At 49.4% G+C, this 19212-nt stretch overlaps 2 protein-coding genes across 2 annotated transcripts; one reads left to right on the top strand and one right to left on the bottom strand.

Annotated features, from left to right (window-relative positions):
• Nucleotides 1-1427: 1427 nt before the first annotated feature.
• LOC120958248 (gamma-aminobutyric acid receptor subunit alpha-6) lies at nucleotides 1428-9206 on the bottom strand. The gene is made up of 8 exons (XM_040380914.2): nucleotides 7162-9206; nucleotides 6888-6941; nucleotides 4516-4665; nucleotides 3745-4439; nucleotides 3589-3656; nucleotides 2736-3488; nucleotides 2326-2662; nucleotides 1428-2258 (listed from the first exon to the last, which is right to left on the bottom strand). Exons 2-8 carry the CDS (start codon nucleotides 6938-6940, stop codon nucleotides 2104-2106), a joined length of 2211 nt encoding a protein of 736 aa, XP_040236848.2. The 5' UTR covers nucleotide 6941; nucleotides 7162-9206; the 3' UTR covers nucleotides 1428-2103.
• Nucleotides 9207-11095: 1889 nt separating this feature from the next.
• Nucleotides 11096-17283, top strand: LOC120957099 (gamma-aminobutyric acid receptor subunit beta-like). Its single transcript, XM_040379105.2, has 11 exons — nucleotides 11096-12643; nucleotides 13719-13812; nucleotides 13914-13994; nucleotides 14185-14503; nucleotides 14628-14731; nucleotides 14847-14914; nucleotides 14990-15356; nucleotides 15435-15550; nucleotides 15628-16015; nucleotides 16111-16326; nucleotides 16401-17283. Exons 4-11 carry the CDS (start codon nucleotides 14442-14444, stop codon nucleotides 16571-16573), a joined length of 1494 nt encoding a protein of 497 aa, XP_040235039.1. The 5' UTR covers nucleotides 11096-12643; nucleotides 13719-13812; nucleotides 13914-13994; nucleotides 14185-14441; the 3' UTR covers nucleotides 16574-17283.
• The last annotated feature ends 1929 nt before the right edge of the window (nucleotides 17284-19212 follow it).

Genomic DNA, 19212 nt, shown 5'->3' with positions numbered 1-19212 from the left:
AAACTACTCGTTCAACGTGTCCAAAAACAAAAAGCTAGTCAAACACTTGTCCCTCCACGCTGCACGGGACGGCCACCCATTCATTGGAGGTAAAAAAAAACAAATCGCTGGAAAACCGAAACCCACCACTCGGGTGTACGAAACGTACGGCCCAAAGGGAGCCAGGCAGGAGCATTATCGACCAGCAACTACTTGTTGCTGCTGCTGCGGGGTTGACGCTTTTGTTTTGCAGGTCCGTGCCCACAGTGCAGCGCCACAGCTTACTGCTGCTCCCCGTGTGCAAGGCCAGCATGCACACCGGCTGCACAATTAGCTGTGAGTTAAGTAGGCGTGAAAAGTGAAATAGAAATGTGGGGGAAAAACAAAAAACCGAGACCGCTTGCTTTCACCATTCGAGGCATGTGGAGAAGTTCTACTGTGCGCTAACTGGAATGAATACTAAGAACAGCTCCAATCCCTGCTGGATGGTTTGTAATTAGCGCACTGGGGGAACAGTGCACTGCTACATGTTTTCAAAAATAGAGTTTAGTTGGTTGGAATAACTGCTGCATGCTTGTTTTGTCTAATAATAGTAGTAGCGCTCCATGGTTGACAGATACCTACCGGTATGGACATTGCAATACCATGTGGTCAATCGACCCCCAATTGGATTTGAATTCCAACAGCTGGATGCAGACAGTTTGTGAATGAAGTGTTCGAAACAAACGAAAGAATCTTAAATTGACTGTGATGGTGCTCAGAAGATCAGTTAGATGAGCAAACAATCTGACACCTACTCCTAAACACCTCCAAAATACAGAATATTACTACATGCCATTGACCTGTGGCCTTCCTTTGTCTATTTTTACAATTAGACGAGAACATTATCGTATTCAAGAGAGCGTCGCCAAACATGCTACGATTACGAACGTTACAGCCTTCTAATTTTAGTAAGAGATACAATTCCGATTCTGTACAATTTCCAGGATCGGAATGGGTTCAGGATCAGGTCGATCATCGTTATTGCTTGGTGATATTTCGAGGGCAGTAGTTCAGTAGTTAGTTGCGGGTCAAATATGGGATAGCAAATAGTTCCAAAACCAGTATGCACTCTGACTCAGTTGACTTTGAAACACATTTGGCTTTGAAGCTACTAAGATAAGAAGAGCTTACATATTTACTTATTCGGTACTACCTCTGCATTAAAACAAAACAAAACAATAAACAAAAATACTACAGTATAATCTCATCAAAGAACGAAACAAGACTTGTTATATGTTTTACAAAATTCCCATGATTCCAGATTAATTGTTCTGGCATTTTTGTGACCCTAGAATCAATTATTTTACATGCAAATGAAATTACCAAATGCTTTCCGCATATCGTACACACTCCTGTACACACCAACCCCGTCACACAAGCCAAAGGAGCATGAAACGAACGTCATCATTGCTTCAACACGTGCCAGTTTATTTGCTAATCGTTCTACATACATTAACCAACGTTCTTTGCTTTAATCGACCTGTGGGAATAAGGAGGAGGCTCGCATTTCGGGCTACTGGGTGTTGTATACAAAGATGCGCTTTTGCTCTTCCACGTTCACTTTTCTTAATCATACTTAACAGATGCTCAAAATGTTTGGTATATTTTTCCTACCTTGACTACCTGCTTCGAGTTGAAACCATTGGGCTTTAGATTCGTTTGGATGGAAACCTGTTTCTGGTTGAATTCGGATACGGCTTTCTTTTAGACGGAGTGCGTTCAATTTCGATGAGTGGACTTTAGCTTCCTAGTGCTGGCTGGCAATTACTGGATCCTTTCAATTGAAATCTACTGCTAAGAGAACGCTGGCAAATTAGCTTTCATAAATCGTACAGGGAAGTATACATTTCATTTTTCCGTTGTTTCATCCTGTCCCTTTGCAAGCAGCTTCCACTGTTAAGACGGTTCATTGTACGCATTACACCCTATGCTGGCATGCCGGTTGTTTAAGGGAGGAATTTCCCCTCTTTAAGGGAGAAGCTTCTCGTGCGGCTGGAATATTTTCCCCTACCGCCGGTATAAGGCATGTGAAGAATGTTACTACTTACGCGAAATGTTGGCGAATGGCGGGCGAGGCGAGCTTTAAACCTCCTTCAACGGTGTCCAGGTGAAGTCGGCCTGGTACGTGTAGTAGACGAGCCAGTAGAGAATGTTGAAAAACGTGAACGACGCCGGGAACAGAACGCGAGCCGCCTGATCGATGAGCGATACGCTGTTAATGTGCCGATTGCCGCCACCTGCAAGAGAGAGCGACACCACACCGTTGCGTTATTGATTTTGTCGAGACCGCTCAAGCACTGCTACCTCGGGCTGAAGCTTCCCGCTGGCGACGGCGCCGGAACTGGTCATCCCCGAGGAAGCACAGCCAGACCTGCTTCCAGGTTGGCTCCTTCGGCGGTTCCGTCTGCGTGGTGCGCTCCATCGTGGACAGGTGGGACGAGGTCGGCTTGAACATGTGCGTCGGGTCGTTGTAAATGGGACAGATCAGGGAGCTGCGGCGCCGGGCAGCGAGCAGCCGCGGTGACTCGATCGCGGCGGCCGTGCTGAGATGCTGCTGCAGCGTCGGCAGGTCCCGTATCTCCTCCACACCCTCCATGTCTTCCCATTCCTCCTCGTCCAGCGGTATCTCACCACTGCCGACCTGTACCGGAGACCGGGCTGAGATGTTAACACTATAAAGAGCATACAAGAGTACCTCGAGAACGACCGGTTACCTTCGTGAAATAGTGCACGCCGGCAAACTCGAGCAGTGTTGCGATGCAGTAGAAGAAGCTCATCAGCAGAAACCAGTCGAGGGCGGTGGCGTACCGCACCTTCGGCAGATCGGTGCGCGAGTCCAAACTGATGGTGGACAGCGTCAGCACGGTCGTGATGCCCAGCCCGACCCGATCGCTCGTCGCCTCTCGGTGAATCCAGAACGACACCCACGACAGCACCACTATCAGAATGCACGGCACGTACACCTGTATCAGGAAGTAGCCGGTGTGGCGCTGCAGATTGAACGACACGTGCAGGACGGAGAATTCGCCCTCGCGCCTAATGAACGTGTAGTTCTTCTGCCCGAAGCTCATCAGATCGAACTGGCTGAGCGTCATGCCCGGCACGAAGTTGACCGAGTCCTCATCCTTCCACTGGTACACCAGCTGCTGGCGGGAGTAGGCATAGCTACCCAGCACCAGCGGGCAGGACTGCCGGTCCATCGGAAAACTGCGCAGCTCCATCAGGCAGGATGCCTTGATCGTGAGCCGCATCGAGTACAGTATCTCACCATCCTGGCTCAGGCGCAGCAGCTTGTTCGGCACGGTGATCGTGTGCACGTGCGAATGCTTGCCGTTGTAGAAGTACGTGTCCGGGCGCCAGATGCGCTCCAGCATCTTGATACTGAGCGACAGGCTCTTGATCGGGCCGCGAAAGCTGAGCCGCTTATCGCGCCAGTACTGTCGGAAGTAGCAATCCATCGAGTAATCCTGCATGCATGGAAGCCAACAAGAGAGACGTAGTTGAATTAAGGCCCGATACTGTCTACAAGATTTAGTTAGAAACTGTTGTGGCACAACATCATCTCACCATATCGAGTTCGGACACTGGGCCCATGCTTCGTATAAGTATGTTGGTTTGCACTAAGGTAGGTACACCTGCAGGCAAAAAGAGTAAGCACATCTTTAGTAACCACTTCCAAGAGTCATGTAAAGTACATTCTCAATTTCCCGACACGCGTTTTACCTTGTCCATGCGTTGGCATTTGTGAGTTTTCGTATCGCTTCAGCAGATTCTCCAGTATGATCGTAATGTTCTTGCTTAACATATCGTCCACGGCACTGCGGCGTTTGAAGCGATCGCTCTTCTCCCGCTCCCCGGGCTCCTCCTCAGTACTGTTGAACGATCGTGCCTGTCGGTGATATACATGCGATGCCACCGGATGCTCCCTTTCGTTCCGTGTTGCTCCGTCTGCTCTTTGCCGTTGGGCACCGTCATCCGCCTCCGGTTCTGCCTCGAGTCCTCGAGGACGTATAGGATCGGTATAGATGTAGTACCGGTTAGAACCGTGGCCTGTGTGAAGTCCGGCGTCCGGCGATAACGCACGGTACCTAGATGCGGTGTGTTCCCGGGCCGACTCGTCGCTATCCAGTAAGGTACGTGGATTGGAGCGCTGCTTACTGCCAGTGCTGCTCGGCTGTACACCGGCGATGGTGGCAAAATGGCGCAGCTTGTGCAGCTCCACCGACAGGCGGTGCTGGTCCGTATCGGTATGCCGGTTGGGGGCCTGGGAACCGCCGTCCCCAAGTGCTACAAAGGACGGTGTGAGCAGCAGCACTTTGGCCTGGGAGGCGTTCCGATGACTGCCCGGGCCGGTAACGATGGGTTGCAGATGGGTTGCATTATATCCAGCGGCAGGCGTGTACTTCAATAGCTCGATACTGAGGAACATTACGGATTGAGCAGAGGATGAGAAGATTGGAACTTGTTCGGGCTGGGAAGAGGGATGCTAATTACCTTGGAACGAGGTAGAAGAATTTGTACTTTTTCCCAACGAGACTTCCCTCACCATTGATAGATGTGTTTGAGGAAACGATTCGTCTCTGGTCGATAGAGCTGAGTTGGTTAAGCGTGCTAGCTGCAGTTTGCTTAGTCAGGGCGAAGAAACTAACGCAGCAAATAATAGCAAATATGAATTACAGCAAAAATATGAAATGAGGTAAATCATCCGGCAGCTATATTGTAGTAATTGGATAAGGATAATCTAGGACGATTCCAGACTATTTTGGGCAAATCCCAGTCCAGAGTCCAGAAACGAATGCATAAGAGTCCAGACGATTTCTGATGAATTGAGATGAGCCAGGACGACTCCCTCTGGATGACTTCAAACGAGCCCAGACGATTCTGTGTGAGTCATTCGAAACGAATTCAAACGATTCCAACTGCGTCTAGACGATTCCGGATGAGTCCGGATGACTCCAAATAAGTCCTGATGACTCCAAACAACTCTAAACGATTCCAAACGACTCTGGGTAGTTTTTCCTGGATGATCCTACATGATTTGAATCCTGATGAATTTCGACAACTCTGGATGAGCCTAGATGACTACAAGTGACTCATCAAGTGACGACTCAGGACATCTTCGGATGACTCTCAAATATTCCACACAACTCTCCACGGCTTTGACTGTGTGAGTCCTGGTCTATCGAAACGGGTCTGATGCTTTTAAAATTTGAGTGTTCAAACCCGTTTCGATGGACCCATCAACCAGAGCTCAACAGAGTTCTTGGTGCGTGCTTATCGACACTTTTTTGGAAACATTCCTAGCCGTCCTGAACAGTCTGGAGGCATCCAGCATCATTCGAGTTCATACAACTTTTTCCAGCAATGTTCGACCTGGATTCGTCGAGATTCATCAGGAACTGTCGGAGCCGAATCAAAACCGAACATTCGGAGCTAGATTCCATTTTTCATTGCCTGATTTCGAAACCATGCTCCGGTTTAAACATCCCTATCGATATCGATGCATAAGTCTGCAGAAAAGTATAAAGCTAGGTTGTCCCGCCGAGTTCATTGCGTTGCCTTTTCACGACCTCATTTCCAAGCACGAAATATGTACGAGCTGTGAAGATGGCAGACATAGAAGTCACCAACATCCTGTTTTGCGTCTGATGTCCGATGCTCATGCATCGTTCGCCTGTAGGTAGGTTTAACCTTCTTACGCAACCACACTTACACCAAGAACTTGTTCCCCTTTTTATGTATCCTGAAACGGTAACCTCTTTCCCCTCTTTTGCCCCCCCTCCTCTTGGTGTTCGGTTTTGTCTTTCCGTTGTGCACGGTCTGTACCGTCCGCACGGACACTGTTTCTCTGGTTCCCTGTTCCGGGGTCACTACGGGACACAGTTTAGTGGGCACAGTTAAGTGTTAAGCCTGAGGGATTGAACCCAGGACAGAAGGGATGGCGGAGAGGGCATTCGGGCGCTCGTTTCGCTTTTGGGCGCAAACTACTAATTGCCGTCTCAACTGCACCACTCGAGGCAGGAACCCACTTAAATGTAATTAGACCAGTTAAACCCGTTACGGAGCCGAGAATGCTTGAGCGTCTCACTCACACTTCATCACGCGTTTGCCGAGAAGGGCGGTATAAATCGGCATTAAAGTGGACAAAAACCTCCCCCTGCTGTTAACGGATGAGAGGGGGTGGTGAGGTGGTCAGGGCTGTACAGTAAATGGACCGATGCAACGCTTAATAATGGGCAGAAAGGGCACAAGGCAAACTGCAAGTGGATTTAGCACAAAAGGAAGAAAGAAAGCAAAGGACAAGGATGCTGGAGGGAATTTCATAGAGAAAGAACTACCGTTTTGCGTGCAAGCAAGTGAGCGAGAGCAGGAAGATGAGTGCAAAGAAGAAACACAGTTTAAAAATCGATAAAGAAAGCCTACGCTATTGGGCCAAGTGTCCTTATGGCAGCTTAGCCGGACGGTACGGTCCGCCAGCGGCACGCGTCCTGTCAAGGTGTGCGCGCGGGCCGCAGTGCACTGACATGGCATGTGAATACGTCAATTATGGCGGGATGGTTTCGGCCGTGGTGTGGATGCACATTGCAATTGAACCAAATATTGTAACAAGGCTCTGGCAGGGCACCACGAAGGCACTCGATGGAAATGGATGGAGCAATTAAAATATAAATGCTACACGATGTATAGCCGCCAGCGCTGTAAACACCTTGCACACTGAGCAATTATCACCGTGAAGTACCCAGGCGGTTGGACAATTAGGCGATGGGGATTGGTGCCCAGCTGACACAGCTTCAATTTGATTGTTTACCCGATTGGTGTGACCGATTAAGTGCATCAATTATTCGAGTTCGCTTACTAATACTTACGCCGGCAGCAGCACGAAGGCGAGGGCGAGCAAGCGAACCGCGGCTTGTGCCATGCTGGAACGATGTGAAAAAGGGGAAACCATTTATTCATGCCTTTCTGGGGATGGCAAGGGAAGGAAAGTTGAACAGGCCTGTAATGCACACTTGAACAAATGAATTTGGAGTTGGAATTCGGTTTGGCTTTTCATGCACTAGAAATGTTTGCGAGTGTTCGCAGTTGATTGATGGGAATGGCCGATCGTTGGCGCTAGCTGTTGTCACAATTCTCACTAACCTTGAGCGGCGAAGGACACTGTTTCGCTCGGGATGCTCGCGATCACGGCTTGGGAAGCTCGTGAGACGCGTCGACTACACGCGCCAACTGGACACTGGACGCACCCGTAGCGGCCAGCCAGGACACACGATCACAGCCCAGTGCGTCCTACGCCCCTCGCAGCTGTATGCAGATTCATGCAAATCACGCTTTACGACCGGGACCGGGCGACCGCAGCTGGGCGAGCACGTGCGTTCTCGCGCCGACCAATTTCAAACTGTGCCCAACGCCCGCCTGTGCCGGGCGTTAGCGATACCTTCGTTTGCGCTGCTAACTCCATCCCGCTCAGGCAGGCTCGGCTTGCTTTGGCCGTCTGCTCGCTCGCTCCTTGCTCGCATACACTCACACAAATTCTTCTCTTACATGTGTGTGTGTGTGTGTGTGTGTGTGTGTGTGTATGTGCGGTTTCGTCCACATTGGTTACGGGTGGGAGCGATGCTGGCTGGTTTGTGATCTATTTCCCTTGTCAGCAGTGTTGCCTACAATGGGAACCACCCACCGAAAGCAACCGACTCTTTCCCACGAGAAACCCTTTCTTACCCCTTCATCTTCTTCGCCCCCTCTCCTTCGCACACAGGATAAGAACGATTGCTGTCGCTTTCATTTTTCCAGTGGCGGTTTTTTTGTTGTGTGTGTTCAGTACGCTTGCAATTTCGCAGCAGTTACACACAGCCGTGCAGGTTCCTTGCGTGCTCCCTGCCAACCCTTTACACAGGGTTACACCATCCGCCTCACCCTCTGCCAGAATTCCCTGGCTTGCTTCTTCTTTGGCGTTTTTTTGCTGTTTGGTTTTATTTTGTGCGCTTTTTTCTTCAAACCATCCCTTCATCTTTTACACGCTCGCTCGGCACGCAAAGGCAAAAATGGAAGGAAGGGATGGGTGTTGTGCGCGGTAGAACCCCCGCCGTCTCCCCACTACCTGATACACCGCCACACAAGCATGTCATTCCGCTTGGCAATGCATAATGGCAAAACGAAACATAATAACGTTGGCGAACCGTTTGAACGAGCATTTGCCTCCGTTTTCCTCCATTGCGTCCGCACACACACACACACACACACACATCCACACACTGTGCGGCGTACAATAGGGCATAGGGAAATCATTTTTCGACCCAAAAAGCGCTTAAATGCATCCACCGAACAAACACCGAACAACAGCAGCAACAGCAAAAAAAAAAAAACGAGGAAATCGTTTCGTCACTCGGGTGGCGCGCGTGTTTCTGAAAGGTAAAATGAAGTAATGTCAAAAGGCATACGAGATGATTGGAATCCGAAAATGCAGTCAGCAAAACGTTGCAAAGCGCAGCATTGCGGGGGGGGGGGGGCGCAGGAAAAATTGGGCCAAGCGCATTATGCATCGGTGCAATCAAATGGATGCAAATTCGTCACAAATGCGTGCTGGCGAAGGCTGTGGGGAGGTGGGAAGCAAACGAGTATTCCGGAGAATCCTCCCCCCCCCCCCGCCGGGTGTCCCGGCGGGTGTTGGTAGCGGAGGTCCACCACGGGGGAATGTTCATTATGGAGTTCGTACTAGCGCATGATACAGGATAGTGGGGGAAAGAATTGAATCGGACGATGCCCATGCTTCACTGGGTGTATTCTTAGTAGCGTGTACCGGTGCATCCGGTAGCTCAACTATGCTTCGTGGGATTTAAAAGGGTCTAAGGGCTACGATATTGCCTTTCCAGCTGATGAAATTTTGAAATATTCAATTTTGCCTGCAACATTGTACTATTTTGTCAGAATAAACAAAAAAATTAAGTCACTTAAGCGTACCATTTCATGCCAAATTAAAGTCCACATACAGTCCACATGTCCACATGTGCCTTAGGGACAACCGGTGTAAGATATTTCAGGCTCAAATTAAATTATTTATATTGGTTCAACATGTTTTCTTGACTTTTGCAAAGAATTTCACAGTGACATGGTGCCATTTTGCTACAATGCGGTTCTAGTGATTCATTTTTACCACTCATATGGTTTTCACAAATTTCGACATAAATTAACAACTGACCAAACAAAAATAAAATACCGCCAAAGCTCATGAAAAGTCGATTGCAAATCAAGTACAGTCTTCTAGCTCTGGAGTGACAACAAACAATTCTGACACAGTGCTACGTTCAATGATTTCATCTTTCAAAACATTTCATACATTCCTGTCAGTGTTCTTTGCCGTTTTTATCAAACCAGCCGTTCTTTCACATTTAGCTGAACATGCTCCCTTAAATTATTCTCTTTCGTCGTTTAAATAGCCGAGGTTTTGGTGAAATTGGGTTTAGTAGATCCATATGCATTGATACATTCAGGAAAAAAAAACACTAAAAACAAAATGTTTTCAAATTTCCTGCTATTCTTCTAGAACAAGAGGTGTAATGTAATCCCCGCCTTCCGTACCTGTGGCGACCAATTTAGCGAGATTGCAATCCATTAGACGATTAAAGGCGCACTTAAACTGAAACCTAAATCCTAAATCGTCCCCTTTGCGCGCCCAACACAATGCCGATCGTGTTGCCCGTGCTGACCATTATGCTCGGCGGTGGTGGTCGCATTGTAGCCGGTCGGTCCGCAATCCCCCCCCCCCTGGTTTCGCATTCACGCCAAGCGCCCCTTTGTGGTGGCGGCAGCCGTACCGTAAACGGCTGTGATGGTCCTGTGCAGAAGTGTGCCCTAGTTCGACAAAAACCTAACGCCTGCCTGTATACCTGCCGGTTAGTATGCTAAGATTGTGCCGCTCGATGCCCGCGCGCTCAATGCCTGTCGGTGATGGATAATTGCAACATCTCAGCCCAGCCTCAGCACGCTGGCTGCATTCTTCGCCGGGCTTGAGATTCTTTTGCCCGGCAGCAATGCGCTCCTGGAACGCCGTCCTGCAAAGCGCAAGCGGGTGTGGCAGCTTCTTGGCGTGGTCGGGAATGTGCAGCAACAAGGGACACCTTTGTTGTAACGAAAAACCCGGTTTTGTTACTTCTACTTTTCAGCTGCGGTATGCGTGGGTGTGTGTGTGTGTGTGTGTGTTTCTATCCGACCACAAGCAGCGCAGATCAAAGCGACTGTGCCACGGAGTGTGCTACAGAATTGCATTATGGGTTGGAGCAGCAAACGAGCGGACACCGAGCAATTTGAAATTGGTGTCGTTGAGTCGTAGCTCTGTCTACTCAATGATTGTTTTGCAAGACTGTAGTACATCCGCCCTACTGATCTGTTACCACGAGCTTTAGTCTAGAATGCCTTCATGATAGAGGTATTGTTTCTTGAAATATCTGAAGCACTGGTAAAAATGCTCGGCAAACCTTTGATCCATTAACTAAAGACAGCTGATTGAGGAATTATCGTGTTGCTTGAGGCATCCAGCTTCAAGACAACTCTCTGGTGCCCGCGTTCAAAGTGTCGCTAAAGGACATTCCAGGCAGAGATAACGCGCGCCGGTAGGACAACACACACACACACACCAGCGATGACAAACGTTGGACCAATAAGGAAACAATATTTCACGCCCATGACGGAGTGAACAGCGCGTACCAGCAGAGAAGACGGTAGAGCATTGCGGAAAATGGATGAATAATTAATTTTAAAATAACGAGAACCCGATCCCTAAAACAAAAAGCCATGACTAAGCAGTGGGCCACTGCCTTTCTGTATCTCACCCCGCAGTTTCGCTTCTATCTTTCTATCTCTCTCTCTCTGGTGCTTTCTCTCTATCTCTCTCTCTCTCTCTCTTTTGCTCCTTCTCTCTATCTCCATCGCTGTCTGTAGGGATCGAAAAGAGGAAAGACGGAAAGTACACCAGCAAGACTTTGGGATATTGGAAAATAAAGTAAAGCAATAAAACGTGCCGAACAGTCGTGCGGAGGCTCAGCAAAAAACCGTGCGATTCCTGCACTTCTGGGAGAGGGGGGAATGGGGAGAGAGAGAGAGAGGGGAAAAGCTAGTTGATAGCAGAACACAACACGCCCGGTTGGTGTGTTTGAACAGCTTAAGCAAAGGAAGCTTGCACCTAGAGAGAATGGGGTTTTTGTAGCTTTGGATTCGTGTGCGCCTAATAGTATGCAATACGCGGTTATTATCGTGCTTGTTAAGCATACTTTCGCAATCCCTCGGTTTTAGCTGGATTTTGTGTGTGTGTGTGTGTGTGTTATGGCACAAAATAGTAACATTGTGGTTTACTGGATTCAATGAAGAAAAAAGAAGCAAAACCCAGCTCTACCCTCTACAAAGCTGACACTTCCGACCGGAATTCGTACGGGTCCGGATGTAGTAGCGGGAAGCTCGCACACACCTTAAGCAAATTACTATCCTCGAGGCAGTGAGCAAAGGGAAGCCAAGCAACAAAAAAAAAAAAACACACAGCTGCCCCACAGTTTTGAACAAAAAGGACACGAGAAACTGCTTCAGGCAGCCGTTTCCCTCCTGCCAGTTTGCGACCGCGACCGGGACGGGGTGAAAACAGCGTGGTGGCTCTCGCGTAAGCTGTGTGGCGCATGCGAGAACGAGCGCACGGGCGTGTGTTCTTCGCTGTGCGGATGCTGAGGATGGTTGGGCTTGTGCGACTGGCCCGTCCCGTCGATGGCGATGAAGCCATCTGTTTCGGATAACGGATGGTTCGCTCTCCGGGATGGTTGGCTCTCGCCGACGCCAGTGCATCTCGCTCTAGCGGGCCATGCGAACGGAACGGTGCCAGCCGAAAGCCGCCAGCAAAATGGGGGAGAACAGAACAGGATCTCAGCTGCCCGCCCTGCCCTGTTCGCACCAATGCTCCCCGGGTACGGAGTCGCTGAAAAGTTCTCTGCCTTTCTTTTCGCCCTTTTTGCTACATGCATAGTCTGCTCCCGCTCAGGCCCGCTCGCGAAGCTCGCATCCAGCAGCATCCAAAGCTCCCGAGCGATCCTTGTCATTCCTGTGCCCTGCTGTATCGTTGTGTATTGTGCGCTGTGGGAAGATTTTTGTTGTGGTTGCTGCTGCTGCTGCTGCTGCTGCTGCTGCTGCTACTGCTTGGTCCGTTTCGCTTGCAGGCTCAGCTTCCTCCCATTCAGCGGTGAAGCGCGAGGTACCAAGAACTCAAGCTCAGATACTGTTTCGCGTTATCGCACGAGTGATGTGCAGTCGCACGGCGGATGCTGATCACGCACCGAGGGGAACGAACCAAACAACAACAACAGCAAAAATGCTGCTCTGTGCTCTGTGGCCCAGTGTTCATTAGTGCGTGCAGCGTAAGTGGCCGTGCCGTCCCACTAGCTTGCAGCCGTTCCAGCGAGCCCGCCAGACCGCCGTTCCTGCCAAATAGGTGGCCACAACCACAACAACAACGACAACTACAAAAAGAACAACGCTAGCCCATTGCCCGCCTGCCGTTCGAGTGGTCAGCCAGCCAAGCCCAGCCCAACATCCGCATCCCAGCACAGCACCGGATGTGCCTCTGCCGAAGCGTCCCTGCCCGCCCGCTGTAAGTGTTGTTCGCTGTTAGGCCGTAGTTCATGCGGTTCTGTTCGCGCTGCGGTAGCGCTAGGACGAAACTCTTTGTCCTGCCCACGGGACAAGGGTGTTTATGTTGACGCGCGCGCACGATCTGTGTCTGTGAGTGTAGGTGAGTGTGTGTGTGTGTGTGTGTTAAGGTGGTCAAAGTTCGGTCACACATCTGCACAATATAATGGACGTAGGTCAGCAAGTCAGCACAAAGAAGCGCCGTGGTAGCTCCATTTGATGAACTGCGCTCGGATGTCAACGTGCCGCAGCATGTTTACATAATCCTTTACAGTGATTCAATTATGTAATGCATCAATCAACCCTAACAACCAATTCATTACAACATCTCCACATTCCCTCCTTATCACGCACACACACACACACACACACACACACAGCCAAGTTGAAAGTGTGGCAGTGATTGTTTTGTCCAAATGGCAAGGTTTTGGCACCGAAGTTGATTAGCCAAAGTTGATGGGCCAACCGATGGTGTTTTTTTGCTCCTTCCGTGAATAAATAAAGCACCCTCCTTCCCATGGGGAGCAGCATACCTCCCGCCTGCCCTACCTTCCCATCCTCCGAAACCTCTGAGAGGAAAACGAGCTTGTGTGCATCCATTTGTGTGTGTGTGCGTTTCGTTTCTTTGTGTGAAAGTCACGTCCGCTGATGGTGCTTTATGTCACGCCGCGCGCCTGAATCAATGTCACAAAATCAATGGCTTCGCAGGGTTGACGAGGTTCAAAGCTTTCATAGTAAATCGGGACTAGCAAGAAGCGCCCGATGCGGTTGAAGGTTCTTTCAGAGGTCATGGTTTCCTGCTAGTAACGCGGGCCGAGCGTCCTCACTGATAGCTATTAATCTGTTTCAAATGTGTAGATTCCATGTTGGTCCACCCCCGGAACAATTTACCTCCAATTTAAGGCGGTGGGTTGCAAAAATAGGATCATCGACCCTGTTAGTAATGGGATGTGGCGAATACATTGAAAGTGGTTTATTTGCTTCCATATATACTAATAAGAAATTCAACCATTGTCTCTCCTTATACATCGGTCCAGCTACGCTGACAAGTGAATTTCCTTGCGAATAACCAAACCGGATGACTGCTCCACGATTCTAGAGATCTACTGCCAGCCAGCGATGCACTAACGCGTAAGTCCCACTCCCTGTCGAACGAAACCCAAGATCTGCGGCAATATTAATCGGTTGTTGTGCCGCCCTCTCCACAATCTCTCCTATAACAACGTTTCCAGTGGGATGTGTTGAAGATGCCACTACAGGTGAAGCTCTAGCACGATCACGCTTATGACACCAAACACGTGACGACCAGGCAGGTAAGCTTTCTCGGGTCCGCTAGGCTCGGCAGGTAGCTGGCAAGGTGTGGGCAAGGTTGTTTTTTGTGCTACCATCCTTAGACACCTGTCTAGGAGCTTAATTACACTTGGTTAGCACCTTACATGGACATGGGAGTCTTGTTGCTTAACTCCTAAACGTTCTACAACTCATCACTCTTCTTTTCTTCAGGTGTGTTTGTGTGTGTGTGTGTGTGTGTGTTCGCGCCGAGCGTGTCTGTATGTGTGGGTGGGTGAGGGTGTTTGTGTGGCTGTATTTGTTTAGTGGATAGGCAACGATCGGACGGGGTTGGACGCCTCAGAGCTTTGGAATTTCAGCAACCGAAACAAAAACGAAAAACAAAAAATCAAAAACCTATCATACGGACACTAGTAGCCAAAGCTAGCAGGGCAGAACGGTAGCACCACGCGTCAATCAACCATTCAAACATGTGGCAAATTCTGATACTTTGCTTCCTCAACTCAGTACAACTCAACAATGCGTTGCGAAGGTAGGTGACTTTGAGGCAGGAATGCGCCTGCAGCGATGCTATCCGCATTGCAAAAAGGTGCTTGTTTGGGGCGTTGGTATCGGGTGGTGCTTTCTAACCTGGTGGGGCCCACTCCTCTTTGCAGCGTGCACCAGAGATCGATGGCGGCTGGCCGTCTGGAGAATGTAACACAGACAATATCGCGTATACTGGAGGGTTATGACATTCGACTAAGACCAAACTTTGGTGGTAAGTGTGGTGGAGGCGACTCGGCGGGAAGGCAACTCGCACTGACTGTTTGATCGTTTCTCTCGTTCTCTCTCTCTCTCTCTCTCTCTCTCTCTCTCTCTCTCTCTTAAAACAGGGGAACCATTACACGTGGGGATGGACCTCACGATAGCGAGCTTTGATGCAATCTCGGAAGTGAATATGGTAAGTGGCAACTCCCCATACACAAGAACCGATCCACCTGACACGTTTTTTTTAAATGGTTGCAATCACCGGCAGGATTACACTATCACTATGTACCTAAACCAGTACTGGAAGGACGAGCGGCTGGCATTTAACGCGTTCGCCCTGTGGGGAGACAATCAGAAGGATCAAACCGGCGAGATCATGATAGAGGACGACGGGGCGAACGATGTGATTACGCTGTCGGGCGACTTTGCGGAAAAGATCTGGGTACCGGACACGTTCTTCGCCAACGACAAGAACAGCTTCCTGCACGACGTGACCGAGCGGAACAAGCTGGTCCGGCTGGCGGGTGACGGTGCGGTCACGTACGGCATGCGCTTCACCACGACGCTCGCCTGCATGATGGACCTGCACTACTATCCGCTCGACTCGCAGAACTGCACGGTGGAGATCGAAAGCTGTAAGCGTCAGCGACGTAGCGAGCGAGCGCCAGGCCTTGCGAGGATGGTCTTATCTGTCTTTCTTTCCTACTTGTCAGATGGCTATACCGTGTCGGACGTGGTGATGTACTGGCGATCGACCCCGATCCGTGGGGTGGAGGAAGCAGAGCTGCCACAGTTCACCATCATCGGCTACGAGACGAACGATCGGAAGGTAAGCAGCTTGCCAAAGCATCCCGGCACGGCATTGGCCTAAGAGCACGCTCTACCCTCTATCCCGGCATCCCGCAGGAAAAGCTAGCCACCGGCATTTACCAGCGACTGTCCCTGTCCTTCAAGCTGCAGCGCAACATCGGCTACTTCGTGTTCCAAACCTATCTGCCCAGCATACTGATCGTGATGCTGTCCTGGGTGTCGTTCTGGATCAACCACGAGGCGACGTCGGCCCGCGTGGCGCTCGGCATCACGACCGTGCTGACGATGACAACCATCAGCACGGGCGTGCGCAGCTCGCTGCCCCGCATCTCCTACGTCAAGGCGATCGACATCTATCTGGTAATGTGCTTCGTGTTCGTGTTTGCCGCACTGCTGGAATACGCCGCCGTCAACTATACCTACTGGGGGGCGCGCGCCAAGAAGAAGAGCAAAAAGAACAAGGAAGCCGAGCGAAAGGTGTTCGGTAAGTTTTTTGCTCCTGAATCTTGGGCCCCTTGTTTCGTTCTATTATTTAAATTTTGTTGTTTTTGTTGTTGTTGTTGTTGTTGAAATACGCAGGTAAGACGGAAAAGACCTCGACCTGCTCGGCAGACGACATCATCGAACTGCAGGACATCCGCATGAGTCCGATCGCGTCGCTGCGCAACCGCCACTACTCGAACACGATCACCACGACCGACAGTGTCGACTCGGCCAAGTTCCCACCGAGCTTCCGCATCGCCCGTTCGTATGGGTCGAGCAACCGCAGCGGCCTCCGGTACCGCAGCTCGAGAGGTAATGTGACTGTTGAGACAAAACTGCGCACGCTCAGCTCGAACGCTAACCCTCCGTTTGCTTCTCCACCGCAGGCCAGGGCCGCCCGAAGATGCTGCACGCGATCAAGCGGGGCGCCTCGGTCATCAAGGCGTCCATACCGAAGATCAAGGACGTGAACGTGATCGACAAGTACTCGCGGGTCATCTTTCCCGTGAGCTTCGCTGCCTTTAACGCCGGCTACTGGATATTCTACGTGCTCGAGTGACCCACAGTCAACTAAGAGCGCAGCCGGCACTTACTAGCAGCAGTAGTGAACCATACGCTCTGTAGACCATTCCGCGTACGAAATTCCCCCTTTCCCCCTCCCAATAATTCACCTTCCTCCCATGAGAATCGGGCCGATTTATGCACGCCCCGTGCAGGCGATCAAACGACCGGAACCGGCGAAGCGAGCGACTGCGCCGAGTGGCAAACGACAACAAATGTATCGCACTCGTGCAGGAGAGGATGGATAGAGCAGACGGATCAGGTCCTCCCTTTTTTGTGTTTTAAAGCCCTCCCTTGCCCCTCCTGCTCCAGCTCATCCTACTCTGCATCTGGCTCTTGCCCGTTTCGGCTCAAACTCTTATCTATTCGATGTGCAGGGATCAGCGTATGCGACAGCAAAACTAAACCAAACGACTTATATCATTGATGACGACATGGATCGAGAAAGCGTAGCAGATGAGTTTCGCGCTTGATTGGCAGCGGGCGATGAGCAACCACACGTGGTTGATAAACAAGCAAAAGTGGAAATAAAAACCAACAAACCCAACAAAAACAACAGCAAAACGGTATAGGCAAAATTAGGGCTTGACGAATTTGTAAAAATAACCACAGATAATCAAAGATGCAGTCATATTATTTTTCCGAAACACACCAACACACAGAAGTAAAGATAATTACACTACAAAGAAAAAAAAAATTAAAAAGGCTTGTCGCGTGTTTTCTCTCTTTTCTGGCTTTCAATGCTGTCACATGCAATTTGATTTGTTTGCTTTTTGCACATAACATTTTGGTACCCATCAGATAGCAACTTCACAGCCGCGATTGACTCAATGTCTGAGGCAGTTCACGTTGTCGTTGCTGTCCTCACAAACACCTTGCAGGATACTAAGACCTTCACTTGAGCACTTCTACATATCGAGTCGAGATCCACCAACATCAGATTTCTATTACGATAAGGATGGTTTATTTAGCTTCTTCTTCTTCTTCTTCTTCTTCTTCTTTGGCACAACTTTGGTGTAATTATGACTAGGACTAGGCGTCTCCATCACAAATAAGGAGAGCACACAGACCGCACGAGAATGCAGTCGAAAATGGTTGTCCCCCCCACATTTCCAAATCACTCCCTTTTCGCACTAAAACGATCACTAATTACGTGCAAAATGAATACTAAACAAAATGACTGAGCGATAATTCTCAAATTGTTCCTATCAGCCTGTGTGATGGGGATGACTGTGATGATAAAAATATTTTAAATATTCCGAGTTTAGCCAGCTTTAGAGGGGTACCACAGATGTATGGCTTTACTTTTTTTTATGCAATCCAACCAGTGTTAACCATTGGTGCTCCTCAAATTAGCAGACAAATGCTGTTGCACTGTTCACTAGGCACTAGGCGTCTCCATCGAAGAGTGTCATTTGAGCGGTGGAGACTGACCTGACGCACAAACATAAAAGAACGTAAAGTATAGAAAGTAAATAGAAACAATCCAAAGCAGCACAGCGCGAGCATCAGAAAGTTTTTTTTTTAACATTTAAAATACATTTATTAATATTTAATTTTTCTTTCTCTTTATCATTACAATGTTATTCAGTTTTCTTTAGTGGTTTGTTCATCCGCCACCGCAACTTTCCCTCCCGTTTCCTCCCTGCCTACCGTATCACTGCTCTCGCTCCGTGGGGCGGCATCGCGCACGGCGACCGGTTTGTCATCCGGTGCCGTGCGTGAGCCACGTCCGTGACATGCGCCCCTCGACAAGCCGAGCCGAGTCCACCTGCCAATGGCTTCAACGTGTCTGGATGTGCGTCTGTGAGTATGTGTGTGTGTGTGTGTGTGGTTGAGTGTATTCGTGAGTGTGTCAGCTGGCCTAGGATTTCTCCAGTGGTAGAAAATGGCGGCTTCCCTGCAGCACACTGCACAATTCGCTAGGTAATTGTTGTGATCGAAATATTCAGCATTAGTTAGTATGTGTCGGAATGCTTACGTAACTATTTAGATCCGTGTTTTCATTCTTTGTTTTCGATGTTCGCGTTTGTGTGTGTGTGTGTGTGTGTTTGTGTGTTTACGGATATGAATGTGTGCGGTTGTTACTGTCAAGAAATCAGTTAACATAATGGATAACATGAGCTTTGAAGAACATTATTCTGTTTTCGTAACAAAAATACAACAGAACCATACTAAATGTACTCGCCGAGTACTAAGGCCTGACCGTTGTGCTTGTGAAAAGAAAAAAAAAAACCTCCCTGTAAAACACTAAACTGTCTTATCAAGCAAGCATTCCGTTGCATCAATTCTACTAACACGTGCACGCCTCACTCGGTTGATTTTCGTAGTGAATAAGTTATCAAAATTAGTCCAAATCCATGCATTTCGCTGCATCCGTCGTGGATGAACAACATCTGCCTTGCGCCTCACAACCGAACCAGACCACCACGTGGTAATGAATACCACTTTTGTTGCTCAATTAACTTATTTGCAAACACCGCGTTACACCACAACAAGGATATATGGAACTTAACAGCCCTTTCAAAAGTAACGGTTGTAGATAGGGTTACGTTACGGCCGCTAGCTACCAGCTGTGCTGTGTTCATTGGGGGTTTTGTTGTTGTGTCACTGTCAAATGCTCGGCCATCGCCATGC

Source organism: Anopheles coluzzii, chromosome X (genome assembly GCF_943734685.1).
Source record: "Anopheles coluzzii chromosome X, AcolN3, whole genome shotgun sequence".
In the NCBI taxonomy this organism is placed as follows: Eukaryota; Metazoa; Arthropoda; class Insecta; order Diptera; family Culicidae; genus Anopheles; species Anopheles coluzzii.
This window is presented reverse-complemented; position numbering and strand designations above follow the sequence as displayed.